This window comes from Dermacentor variabilis, chromosome 4 (assembly GCF_050947875.1).
Source record: "Dermacentor variabilis isolate Ectoservices chromosome 4, ASM5094787v1, whole genome shotgun sequence".
Taxonomy (NCBI): Eukaryota; Metazoa; Arthropoda; class Arachnida; order Ixodida; family Ixodidae; genus Dermacentor; species Dermacentor variabilis.
The window spans coordinates 40,600,069-40,614,068 of record NC_134571.1 but is presented as its reverse complement, the minus strand read 5'-3'; the positions used below and the strand labels follow the sequence as shown (position 1 = coordinate 40,614,068).

General features: G+C 42.1%; 1 protein-coding gene across 1 annotated transcript; it reads right to left on the bottom strand.

Moving 5' to 3' along the window:
* Positions 1-854: 854 nt before the first annotated feature.
* Positions 855-13,783, bottom strand: JMJD4 (jumonji domain containing 4). Its single transcript, XM_075688752.1, has 6 exons — positions 13,312-13,783; positions 13,030-13,198; positions 12,095-12,226; positions 8,674-8,959; positions 5,320-5,463; positions 855-1,456 (listed from the first exon to the last, which is right to left on the bottom strand). Exons 1-6 carry the CDS (start codon positions 13,586-13,588, stop codon positions 1,130-1,132), a joined length of 1,335 nt encoding a protein of 444 aa, XP_075544867.1. The 5' UTR covers positions 13,589-13,783; the 3' UTR covers positions 855-1,129.
* Between the last annotated feature and the right edge of the window lie 217 nt (positions 13,784-14,000).

Here is a 14,000-nt window from a genome sequence, read left to right as displayed (position 1 = left end):
CCCTTTTTCTTATTATTTACACATTTCAACTAAACATTACAATTAATTTCCCCTATGCTTTCTCTGACTTCATTGTCCACCTTACTCATGTGGTTGTAGCAAACAGGAACTTGAGTGGTGCCTGCTTCTTCCCTTGGCCCTCAAAAAACCCGAGTGCCAAGTATGGGATTGACTGTGCCTGTTTTTAAGAATGTGGCATCAACAGCGGTGGATTTTGAACAGAGAACTTATTGCAGCCGAGGTAGCGCTTGCCTACAATGCCACCTAAGGCAAGAACCGCAGGCGCCTGCATTTCACCCCGAAGCAGGACTGCGCATGGAGCAAATAAGACCTACAGCCAGTCTTCACAGAATACTATACAATGGCTGTTCTGTATGGAGCTAAATGTTTCTTCATCCCAACTACCTGACAGAGAGCCCTAAGGAGTGTATAAAAATAAAGCTCCCTTGCCCAACTGACTACTCATCTGACAGGTGACCAGGCCATGTCATGAGGAACAGCCCCCCCCCCCCCCCATTCTCAGCATATAACCGAAACTAAGCAGCACTGTGCTCAGTCAGTCACGGAGAGGGAGTCCACCTGAGTACTGATGTCTTCCAATCTACCGTGGAAGAGCTCAGATGCCTGTGTCAAAAGATGTCTCTTTTTGCTCACCACTCGCTGGTCCTTGTGTGGCATAGGAACAGCAAGGCAAAATACAGTCAACATGACACCACTCTGCTATCATGAGCAAATGTAAAACATATGGCATTGATACACTTTGAAGCACCAGCTTAAGCTAGAAAGAAAGCTGCATCAAAAAATTATTTGCAATACACTGTTGTTCTCACCCACTTTGCTAGTGAGAGCAAAAGTGCACGAAAAGAACAGCTTTATTCTCATAAAACTCATATTGTGGAGGACTAGTCACACATTTCCTTCCCAATTACACAATTAAAAGTCTGCTAGAACTACATTAAATATATAAGCACATTTACACATAGTGTGAATAGTACTCGGTAAAACATCGCTCTCTTCGAACCTTTCTTATGTAGACAAGGGCTCTCACTGTGTAGTAATACAAATATAGTATATTCACATGCTACATTGCATCTGCTCAGGCCTATTGCAGCACTGAGAATTCTTGGCTCTACATCACCAGGGCCGGTTGCACAATGTCCAGTGAATGTTCTAAGTTTTTGTCTAGCTCGCCTAGCTCTTTTAGGTCCTTCCTAAGGTGACACATAAGTTCTTTGGTGATATGTGCTGTTTCCAATATGGGAGCAGGCCACTCCAGTATTTCCTTGTGGCAGAATGAGGCAGCCATCACGTCATATGTAAGTGCTTCCTTGGTCAGGTAATCAACTCCTCGTTGTGCTGGAGCCACTTTAAACATTTGCATTCTCCGTCTCAAGATTGCTTCAAGCATCGCGCAAAAGTCTGCCACATTCATGCCAAAGTGTGCTCTCAGCATAGCCTGCAAGTAAAAATACAACTTGTTTACAGGTCTGTAAAAGCAATATGAAGAAATGGCAACACACTCAGCTACCTTCATCTTGAAATGCCACAGGACCATCTATATCTTTTACTTTATGGGCTTCTTTGCTATAGAAAGCAGAAGCTTCACATAAATGTCAACAAGAGGGTACTGCCATCAGACTACAGCAGCCACTCAGAGGTAGTCACAGCAATATTCTACGTAAACATCTGCTAAAGGCTCTGCTGACAGGTATTGAAAATTACTCATAATCAGTCATAGCAAAACATGAGCCTTCTTTTTGTCTGCCTGGCAAACTTCAAATCATTTTTCCTTTGAGGTGGCATATGCTATACTACAGTATAAATCATGCAAAGACTCAAGATTAATACTTTTGTTTAGCATAAACGAAGTTCTACAAGTAATCCGACATAACCACAAGTACAAGGCATTTAAGGTTAGATTGATTCATGTATGGCTCACCGTAGCAGTGCCTAAAGAAATTCAGGTATTGCATACGCAGTGCTTAGGGTGCTTGTGCAGCACATTACCAATGCTTTCGAATTGAGCACTGAAATGCAGGTCACATCAACTGCTTGATCAAATCCTTCAATGGCTAGATGTGTGCCGCTCTTCCAGTGCAGCTTAAGCTTACAGTCTGTGTTTTCAGCGTATCCTCAAAAAATATTCTCATGACATTGGCATTATGCCATGTATGGTAACTCGTCTGACAGCATGAACAATGAAGGCAAACTAGAGCTGGAAAGCAAGTCACAGTGTAGTGCCCATCACAAAGTTCAAAATGCTGTAGGCTACTACAGCTGTGTAGAAACACGGCTGGAGAGTTACGTTGCAATTACCCTGCCTAACACGAGCTAACTTGGTGACCCACTCTTACAGAACCCCTGCTAATTCTGATTATGCATACTCGTTTTGTGTCTTTTGTGCACTCCCTGCCTTTCTCAAAGCAGTGGAGGTGGAACACATGTCTAAATGTTCAGTCACTCTATCATGGCAAAACAACCATGACGAACTGGTGTGGCAGGTTCAGATTCAGGTTCCTTACTGTAATGCAGTACATGTTCACATGCGTAGAATAAGTAGCACAATAGGTTTGCCCACATATTGACAGACGAACAAACTTATGATCTGTCAATGAATTCTGATTTGGAGAAAGCAACAAGAAGAAGCAGCTGCTATGTAGCATTATATGTCCACTGAACAACCTCGCAAAAAAAAAAGAAACACCAGGGGCTGAGGGTTGGCAGGGCACCCACGGCAAGACAGTGCGGCAGGTCAGTCTGTACATTGACAGACGAAGGAATTTATTAACTGTTTAAGAATGTTGAATTTGGAGAAAGGATGACAAAGAATCAACTTGTATGTAGCAGCAAACATCTGCTGAAACAATATGTGAAATAAAAAAACCTGGCAGAAGCTGAGAGCAGCCATAAAAAGAACTCCAAAATTAAAGGGTTAAGAAGCTTTCACACATTCTCTGCAAATGCCTGTTATATTGACAGACATCGCCTTGCTGAATATCATCTGCAAGGCACTGTGCACACCAACTGCGCCCCATTGCCAGCAGGTGCAGAGGTTCCTTGCCCCACAGTAGCACCACGCCACTACCCATCATGCTTTTATATGCCACCATCAAGAGCTGATCTACAAGAATGCACTGCGAACTTGTACAAGCAGTGCAGTAGGCCAAGAGTGAACCAGACAGGCCTGTAGTGTGCTCAAGCCTACAGTGGGTCATCGCAGCAGAAATCATGCACACTGCCCTACAAAGTATGCTTGTTGCAACACAAGATTATGATGAAGCAAATATGTAAATGTTTACATTGGAAACACGTAGGTTACTTCTCTAAATAGGCAAATTCATTGTAAAATTCATCATAGTAGCACTCACAATACATATATAAAACTGGCCAAGCCATAGTTTCCTCTTCATCACTTGCCACTTCACAGTCAAAACATCTGTTTTAAGGTCAGTAGACCATAATCATATTGTTTCAGATATGCAGAAAGAGTCTAAGAGTCTGGACAACATGCATAGCCTATCATAAAAAGTAAAGTCCAGCCAGCCATACCAGGCAGGAGCTAGCTGGTCTTTGCTTTTTCACAATGGGGTGTATATAAATTAACAGTATTATCTACAGATCCAATAAAACATACTTCTAGAGAGTATAAAGAAGAAACTATGCAATTTGTTCGACTGCCATTCTAAAGAACAGGATGCAGAGAACGAGATGCAACTGCTTCCTCTTCTACAATGTGGTTATTCAAGCAGAATACATACTTTACTCACTGCCGCATTTAGGGTTCTTACAACTATAGTTCGGAGTCTGACAAAGCTCTACGAGTAGTAGCGGTTTATCATATTTAGAAGAACAAGAGGGGGAAGAAAATGAAAGGCCACAGGCATCAAAACTGTCTCATGTTCTAGTGGGCACCTGAACTGTCTCGCAGCCATGATAATAAAACAACAAAGCACACTGGAGCGCAGGAGTTGTACTAGCTACCAGAGCCTGTAAACTCAACATACCATCACAAGAAAGATAACATTCTTGGAACAGAAACTTTCAGTTCTCTTTATCCTACAAGGGGGCACTCTTAGACTTGTTGCAAAATAAGAATGGGCGGTAAGGTGTGCAGTGCTCCATGACACTGAACAACTACTGTATTGGAAAACAATCTGGTCTAAATAGGCACCACTAGTCAGTGTGAAAACATGTGAGTGCCCAGTTTGGCATTTCTCACCAAAAGTAAAATTAGTCAAAAATGTGATGGCAATGTAATGAAATGACGAAAAAGTCGCTAGGCCAGCAACTTTGGAGGGTAGAAAGACAGGAACATCTGGCCGCTGTCCATGCAGAAGATTCACATGGGTTCGTTATAAATTACTGGGAATGCAAATTACAAAACATAAATCAAGGACCACTGCCACACCATCACAAGTGAGCTGCTCACATAGATGTCAGTAAAAGAGCAATCGTGTGGGACAAATGTTGCTTTTGTATTAAGGCATCTTACCGCATTTGATGACCTTGTCTACCCACCTCATCTTATCGAAACTTTGGTGGTTGCAATAAATAAATCTATCTGCTATCAATGCAAAAAAAAAGCAAAAATGATTTTGTTCACCCTGCAGAGCTATAGCATGATGGGAAGCATATTTTTCACAAGTGAAATGGCTACTTCCAGTCAAATTCAGTTTTCTGAAATTTTTAGACAGCACTTGGTAAACAAGATAGAGCTGCATGTAATGTTTTCTTCATTTCTTTCCACACCAGCCGGGTAATACGCACAGTGTACATTTTCATGAAGAAGACTGTTGACTTGGCTTTTGAGACGTAGTGCCAGCACTCCCAATTTCTGAGGCCAAGCTCAGAGGCCCTGGCATGCATGACCTTGCTTCAATGTCTCTCATGTGGCAGCATGAGCTATGCAGTTTTTTCCCCAGCAGACATGGCAGGCAATAAAAAGGGTTGTTGCAGAACTCCCAGGTATGGTTTGAAAAATGACTGAATAGCAGCAGTGGATTTAGCAATGTGTCTATGCGATGCACAGAATTGCTTCTAGGAAATGGACTAGCTTTGCTTGTGTTTGTCTGCAGGGCTCACAAAGGCCAATGTAGGATGGCCAAGTTAAGTGCAATACGAGCAGTACGGCAAAATATGATGCCTCATATTTGTGCTAGTTGCATGACGGTCTTGAATTTATATGTGTTTCAGACAATGAAATTTGCACCGTTCTTTTGTGTGTTGAGCCTCGCAAATATCAGCAAGAAATTTTAAAAGGTGTGGAAAAATTTGGTATCCATAAAATCAGGGTTCGAATGCTGTGAGATTATGGCTTACCTGACAATGCTCCTGAAATCCATCAGTGTCTTGAAAAGCCGCTATTTCCTCTTGAACATCAATTAATGCAGCCATCAGATTGATCATTACTGTCTTAACATTGCAAGCATTAAGAAAGTTATGGTTGATTGAGATTGTGTCATCCTGAAAAGATTAAAAAGGAGGAGCTTATCCAAACTACATTTCTGACAGTATCGTACAGTGCCCCCCGAAAGAAACATCACACTAATGGCATTCAACCTATGAAGGCATATATCAGCCGACTATGACATAAAGCTCAGGCATCCACTCTTAAGTGACTACACCTACAAGTGATTACACCTATGGGTGATGGCAAGGTACACACACACTGTTGCCTTAACAGGGATGCGAAAAGTGCATTGTACATTCAGCGAGATGCGACTATGAAGGGCCAGGCTTGTTTCTTGTTGAACACAGAGAAGTTCAGAGTACAGAACATAATGGTCAACACAGTGGCATGCGTTCACAACAGGGATGGGGAGACAGTACTTGCAGTTGCAGCATCCCTATAGACACTCTAGACAGCGTGCTGCTGGTGCTCTTTGGACAGAAGAAGATGGTAAAGGTGGGGAGATGGGCAGAGGTTGAGCTATTCTAAAGAATTTACTGCTGCACGGTTTCTTATGGTCAACAAGGTGCTCTAGCCAGGGATCTTTAGTCATACACTGCATACAAATACATTCCCTGCCTCCCCCCTCCCCCCCCCCCCCAACAAGGACAATCGGGAATCCAGCTCCACCTCAAAAGTTATGGCTACCACTTCTGCCTTCAAGCCTGTGCTCTTGTTCCTATGTATATTTCCAGCATATAATCAAAATATACAACATCCCCACATATTTCCAGACATAGATGACTCTAATCGCCTGGCTCATGTTGCCTCTATTCCTTGTCAACAGAAACTGAAGGAACATTGGTACCACTCAGAATTCTTGTAACTGCAGACACACCAATATCTGAACATCAAAAACCTTGTTATATATCTGTTTATTATTTTGAGCTAAAGAAGTCTGCAATGCTCACATGGACAATGCTTCATTACTGTTAAGCAGGCCTTGGTGAAATAAGAAAAATGTGCTCATGTTACCAGTCAGATTGCCGGATTTCATGGCAAATGCCACAAGGAAGGGTTGCAGTTTAATTTTAACCAGCTGGAGTTACGTAATGTGCACAAATAGAAAGTACACAAGCATTTTTACATTTTATCCACATTGAAATGTGGCTGCAGCAACTGAGAATCAAACTCCAAACTCATGCTTAGCAGCAGAATGCTATAGACACTGAAGCAGTGCAGTAAGCCAGTCATCTAAAGGCAAAGCCAGGTCACGACAACATATTGTATGTCATGAACTAAAAGAAGGGAAACCGAGGGGGCCAATTTATGTCTGTCACAATCATATGAAGACAACAAATAATGAAGCCAAGGGAAGCATAGAGGAGATTACTTGTAGTTTTTGATGTACTATGTGCTGAAATGACCAGCTAATGGCAAATAAAAGTGGATGAGAAAACAACTTGCCACCAGTCGGAGCCGAACCCACAACCTCTGCATTACGCTTGCATTGCATGACCAGTTGTGCTACGGCAACGGCTGTTCCTATGTCCACATCCTTAGGTATTTATGTATGTGCACAAGATCTAACGATGGGGAATGTTAGCCAGTGCCACTTATGGCCATGCAGCGGCAGATGTGGAACATCCGTTTGATCGATGGTGTCACATAGTACATGAACTTTAGGCGCACGCAGCTGACCAACAACCCCTCGTATAGTATGTGAAAGCATCAAAGCTGCTGGTGTCGAAACCCTCGCTGCGCCATGAACAAGAAGAAGGGGGAACCAAGGGGCCCGATTTTCGTTAGTTGCAACCATACGAAGCCAACAGATAATGAACCCAAGGAAAGCCCAAGTGAAGGCATTTGTAGTCTTTAATTGAAGTGTTGAAATGATAAGATAAAGGGAAATGAAAGCACATGAAAAAACAGCTTGCTGCCGGGGGAAGCCAAACCCACAACTTCTGCATTACGCATACGTAACCTCTGCCTTACACTCGGTATGTAAAGCACCACAGTTGCGACTTTCTGAACATCTCAGTCTACTGTGATCCTATCATCCCCTTTATACACTGTTGACAGTTGCTCTGGATATTCCCAGTACTTCTCTGTAAATGCATTCAGACAACCATGAACACCACTATGGATGAACACTCCTCATGAACCCACCTAAGCACCACGAGCAGAAAGCACTCATAAATGCTGCCAGCAGCATTTACACAAGCAGTGAAATGCAATTTATGTAGCATTCCCAAGTTCCCTCACTGCCGCACATTGGCTCAACTTAGTAAGTGACAGTGCTATGATGACAACCTAAAAATTCAACATTTCCCACCCTTTTCGGCAAGGATCAATGTTTATAGGTCCCAAGTATAGTCATGCAAAAGCCACTCTCTTTTTCGATTCTGACAAGGTGTGGGCCTCAAACGAAGCTCTAGCTCAGGGCCAACTGTGATTTCCATTTTTAAATACATGTAAAACGCAGAAATGTTTCTATGAGACAACCACTGGACCGATTTGAATGAAATTTATTGCATCTGAGAGATAAAGCTAGATTCTAGCAACCGTCGGAAGTGAAATTTTAATATAAGAGAGTTTTTCACAAAATTTGGCAAGAATTGCTAAGATAAAGAAATATTGAAGCCCAAAGTTTACAAATCCATAATTCTGCACCAAAACCAGATATCGTTTTTCTGTAAAGTGCAGTTGTGAGAGCATCTAAAGCGGACAAATCTGATATCTGGATTTATAGCTTAAGTGAAGCCATTACAGTGTAGAAAAGGTGCCATTCTTTTCTCTACACTGCACTTTATTGTATTCAACATGAGATAAGCCGGCTCCTCTGTTTTCACTTCCTAGAACACAGAGCACCCCTTTTACCCACTCATTATTCCACCTTAACACGCTCCAGAGGGACACAGTACATCTTGAAACCACTGCACTGGGCTGACCTGTCCATGGATCAGTGAGTACAAAGTACATACAGACATTCAACATGGCACTCTCTGTGACATGATTGCAGCCATCAATGAAACGTGAAGGTGTCAGAAGCGAGCAATGAATGGTGGTACTTTACTTATTCTAGTAAATATACTGAGCAATTGTGATGTAGGAAACCAACACATCTCAGTCCAACAATGTTACAACCAAGTCAAGAACTCACAGGCATATTGTAAGTTTAGATAGCACAAAGAAAGCTGCAAAGGGTAGCACATGCAATGACTCTAATGAATTGCATCCTACACACGATAATTGCTCTAGTAAAGGAAGCAGGGGTGCCTTACCAGGTTGTGAACTTGATGGTACCAATTACTCGGGACAAATATAATCTCTCCAGGGTTCTGAATGATTTTCAAGTATGGTGCATTTTTCCCATGTTTTGGAAGGTTTGGCGCCTCAGCGGCATCCCTGAGGCTCTCCTCCAGCAGAGTATTGACATCGCATGGCAGCTTGTTCTTCTTTCCCTTATTGACTTGACCTTCACGTGGTGGGAATAGGTACCAAAGCTTTCTCCCACAGATGTTGGCAGACCAACTGAATGACTTGAACACATCCGTGTGCAGTGGCGTCCTGGCATAAAAAGAATTAAATAATGTCACAACCCAGACAAAACCAGCAGAAACTGGTAAAGCAAGTCAAGGTAGAATGCATCGGAACAGTACCAGCATATCCGGCAAGCTATGGCAGCAATAATTACCCTTTCAACACGATGACAAGGTGCTCAAGATTAAACTCATTGCTTTCTGCCCTCTATGTAATATTGCAGTTTAAAATATGTGGTTCAGGAACACTGAAGACTGAAGATTTGTGACACACCAATGACGTGTTTGGCTACATGAGAGCTAGAAATGTACAAGATTGTATGTTTCACAATATCGTGTATGCAATACACAGGACTTATTCAGGACTTACGAATCATCATTTACAGATTATGTGTCAGGATCATCACACAAAGAAGTACGGCAGTCATCACTCGCTTTTACATTTAGAAACTACTCTGACCAGACTGTTCGCTACTGCTACAGCCTTAATCACTGGAAGTACGAGCTCTTCCTGTCTCTAGCAAAAACATTAAAAAAAAATAATGCGGATTCAACGCAGTGTTGTAATCTAAATGGTACAAAGTTTGTTTGAATTAGCAAGGTAGCCACACCAGCAGATGACATGAGCATAGCCTCATCACCTGTAGCTGTCTGTGTCACGACGATGAAGGTGAGTATGATGCTTTTCGAAGGAACAATGTTGATGAGAGAGAAGGGTATACACAGAGAAGCAGGACACATATTTAAGTACGTTTAAGGCATTGGTTCTATAACCCTTATGTCGTGCCGAGTTGGCCAAATTATATATATATATATATATACGCGCACACATGCACACATATACACAAGTATATCCAGCAAAGAAACGATATGACATAGGCCAAACCCCTGGAAAGAGGCAAAGAAAGCGTCACTTTAAAAATTCTTTTTAGGCTTTCTTTAAATTAGAATTCACATGAACAAAGAAACATGAATGCAGAGCAAGTTATGATCACTGCATGTGTACTATACTGCCATATTGTAATGTTTTCCCCGCTGTTACATTCTAAAATGCTGGCTCCGCTTAGTAGCCCTGGGGTCATGTGTATTAGTTTCCCCACTGGTTATATTTTCATGCATCATTCTTAACCCCAAAATAAATTTGTCCGTTTCACCCAAAGGGTGAAGCACTGACCATGATAGCAATGTTTAGCGTTGCGCTTGAATTCCTCGAACAGTTTTCTAGGTAGACATGGGTGCGACTATACGCCCTGTGCAAAGCGCTGACAATGCCATTTGTTGCAAAGGCTGCAAAGCGTATGTGGGCTTGGGCAGCACTGTTCCCGTCAGCACCTATGCGCTTGCTGTCATGTTTGCGTTCTTGATCGTGATTTAACACTTCTGTAAACTTTAAGCGATGTCTTGAAACAACTACTGCATAGTTGGGTGCTTTAACACGTACAAAGGCGCTCGACTGTACTGCACTTCTTTGACACGACTGGCACATATATGTCATGTCTCACATAGCATGAGGTAGACCCCATGTGTGCACTCTAGCTTCCATTCGGCCGCTAGAATTTAATGACTCTCTTCCTTAACTCTAGTGCTGCTTCATATGTTATTGGATGCCAAGTTTTCCTGAATCATGCATTCTTCTTTTGTAGTCCCCTAAAAAACATTCTACTGTATTGACATACTTGCAATGGGTTACTCTGAGTGTGTAAAGCATAAGTGTATCTGCCAAGAGTGTGCAAAAGTTTGCAACAAACATTACCCCTCCACTTTAATCAGTGTGCGCAAATTGACTTTTTTTTTCGCAAGTAATCACAATCTTTGTTTAGCACCTTCTTGGTATCACAGACCAAAATGAATACTTATCATAGAATTGATTGATCCATGGGGTAAATTTAACGTCCCACAGAAACACAGGGGCTATGAGAGATGCCATAGTGGATTAATTTTAAACATGAAATGCTTTAAGCTCCCACTGTCAGCAACCTTCAAGTGATCTTGAACCAAAAGCTAGAGCCCTTATTTGGGCACTCAAACGAGAACATCTGGCCATTTTTGTGAGAACAAAATGAGATCATCCGGGCAAACAGCCAAAAAGCTGTCTCCGGCCCCCCAACGCTTTGTACAGGACCACATTACATACGCTAGTTACTGTCCATACAAGTTACAAAAAATATTGCTTCCAAGTTCTTCCTAATGTTTGTTCACAATATCACTCAAGCTGTAATTTCTGGTACGCTAAAGTTTTATTTGTCATTTCTAATAGCAACATTCAAAGGCAGATACAGGGCACCATACACTTCATTGTCATCTTTTGGTGCTGAGACAGGATTGCCTGTGCTCTTTTGAATGCCAGCGGCCAACAAGTTTCACTGCGCAGGTTTTGCGTTTCCTCAAGAGATGGCATCATACTGCGTGGCATCTCCTTCAGACGCTTTTCTTCTAGCTGGGCAGTGCACACTGTGTCCCTGGCATCTTTCACTGCCTGTCGTGCCACCTTCAGCCAGTTGTCTTCTAGCTAGGCAGCATCCATATGTACCAGTGCGCAGTATCGCATGGTGTGGTGCGGTGGGGTGTGCTGTTGCGAACATGCATACACCCGTTTTAAGATTACGGCTAGTATCAGCTCCAACCAATCTGCTTTGCCGGTAGCCATTTCATGCTTACATCTACTCTCGATTACGAGAGAGTGAGAAATTTTTTGTTACTTGGGCAACTAAATGCATCTAAATTTATGCACCATGAGTGTTTTTGCAGTTCACCGCAATAAAAATGTGGCTGCCACAGTAGAGAATTGAACCCATTTTCTTATGCTCAGCATAATCAAGAGATATACACTAATATTTTAGATCTCAGAAAATCATAAACGAGCTAACAAGTTAAAGTCCATCTCTAGGAAAACTATAATAACCATTCACACTTCACAGTCAAGGAAGGGTTCACATGAGGTTTAATTGAAACAGATCTACAAGACTGAGACACAGACAAACAGTTGACAGATACTTTGTTGTCTGTCACATTATTTGTGTCCATTATGTCATCAAATTGTCTTGACATTGAATTACTGCAAATTTAATTGTTTCTTTTTCTCCTTGCACCCCACATATTCATGCGGTGCATGCTGATCATAAAAAAAATAAACACAATAGCTTCACCCTAACAAGCAACTTACCATGATCCTTTGGGTCCCATGTACACAAAGCGAAAGTCATCCTTTACATCGGTCCTTAAGTCCCAATACTCATTAAGCCAGTCAGAACTGAAATATTTTGGTGTAGTATAAGGGCCATAGGTGGGAAAATCCCTGGAAATAAGAATGACAGGATGAATTACAACTTAGGTGAAAAAAAAAAATACTTTGCATGCCATGCAAAAAGTCATCAAAGTGTAATGAGGTATTTGTCTGGTAGCACATTTCAATGCAACAACACACCAGATTGCTTAAAAAGGGCAGTCAAAGTTACGGCTGAGTAAGCATGCATCATAAAAACCTACTATCTTCGTATTCCACTTTCACCAGAATGATGCACTGTACATCTGCAGTACAAAGAATTGAAAGACAAGCCATAGTTTCCGGCTGAAGGATGGTGCCTATATCTGATGAAAGGATTTAATAGGTTAGTCGGTTTATGTCCTTTGATATAGTGCATCTGGTGCAAACATGGCACGATCTCCAAACTACAGGAAAGTATGACGTACAGGTGCTATACTTACAAGACTTTCACACAACAGATTCGACAAGAAATTGCATGGTGATTAAATGCACCTTATATACCACATGTGCAACTAAACCAAACCAGCAAAAAAAAAAAGGAAGAGTGGGTTATATCTTAACATAAAGTTATAATGAGAAACTATATGTATCTTTAAAGAGTAAGTCACTATAGCAACTGAGACATTTCATACGCTAGGAGAGAGACTCGAGAACTGGCCTCAGAGGTGAATATATCGTTTTTCACATTCAAGTGTTGGATTATCCCCGTATAATACTATGCTAGCAGTTGGTAGATGCGTCTACATTAGTAGAGATGTAGGTACATACTATGTATGCCGCGCGTGTGTGCTATTTATTTTCCAACGAATGCTCCGGCAGACAATGCTCCTTACCTGGTGAAATGCCAGTCTTTGAGGTACAGGCACGGGTTCGCACAATAGTCGTGCCCAGAGTCAATGAGCTTTTGCCAGTAGTCCACATACTCTGAAAACGTCATCTCACAACATGATGGGGAGTCGTACTGCTTGACGCTGCAGTCACAAACGGGTACGGTGGCTGATCCTTTTAAAGAAGAAATAAGATGTATCCTTTATTTCAGACATATTTGAGAGGACACAGCAAGCATGACTCACTTAGTTTAACAGAACGAGAGAATTCGTGATCGCCTGACTCACCGAATGAAGACTTGAGGAACTCAAGCTTCGGACGGCCGGAGCTGTCAACCCATTCATGACGACTCTTCCAATCGCTAGTATGTTGCGGCGAAAAGATGCACGGCGTATTCGAGAACGCATATTGCAGAAAAAATTCGCGGTAGGAAATGTCTCGACTAACGTAGCCTACTTTAAAGACGTTTTCTTCGTCACATTTGCGAGCGGTATCGCAGCAAGAAACACTTGCACACTGTAATTTCACTCGCTCTATGCGATCACTAAGGCATTCGGAGTACATGTTCTCCGGACAGCAACCTCATCTCATGCTTGCACAGTTTGCTGAGCGGCTAGAGTAACTAGAGGTTTGTCACAACTTCGGCGACAAATACGCTGTCAACTTTTTTTCAGTACTTCGCACCACACCATTCCACCATGCCGCTCGATCATGCATGCGCTCGTTGCAGACGCAAACGCACCAACCTTCATGCCGCGATCGGAAATGTCGGAAACAACACAAGCGTGATTGACATTGCCGCACTTTCGCAATTCAAATCATGTTGCCTTTTAATAGAATTGTAACTGCAGATTTTTAGTGTGTTTGTAATAAATATCTGCCCAGCGTTATTTCTTACAAAGTACAATAAGAAAATAGCGAACGATAAGAAATAGCGAGCTCCCGCTGCAACTGAATTCAAAAAGCAAAAGCATAG

Bases quoted from the DNA above. Each gene is read 5' to 3' on its own strand.
- JMJD4 (XM_075688752.1), bottom strand. From the start codon at position 13,588: ATGTACTCCGAATGCCTTAGTGATCGCATAGAGCGAGTGAAATTACAG. The intron at 8,960-12,094 runs GTAAGTTGCTTG...TTTTTATGCCAG, and splicing joins ATGGGACCCAAAGGATCATG to GACGCCACTGCACACGGATG. The intron at 5,464-8,673 runs GTAAGGCACCCC...TAATCTTTTCAG, and splicing joins ACCATCAAGTTCACAACCTG to GATGACACAATCTCAATCAA.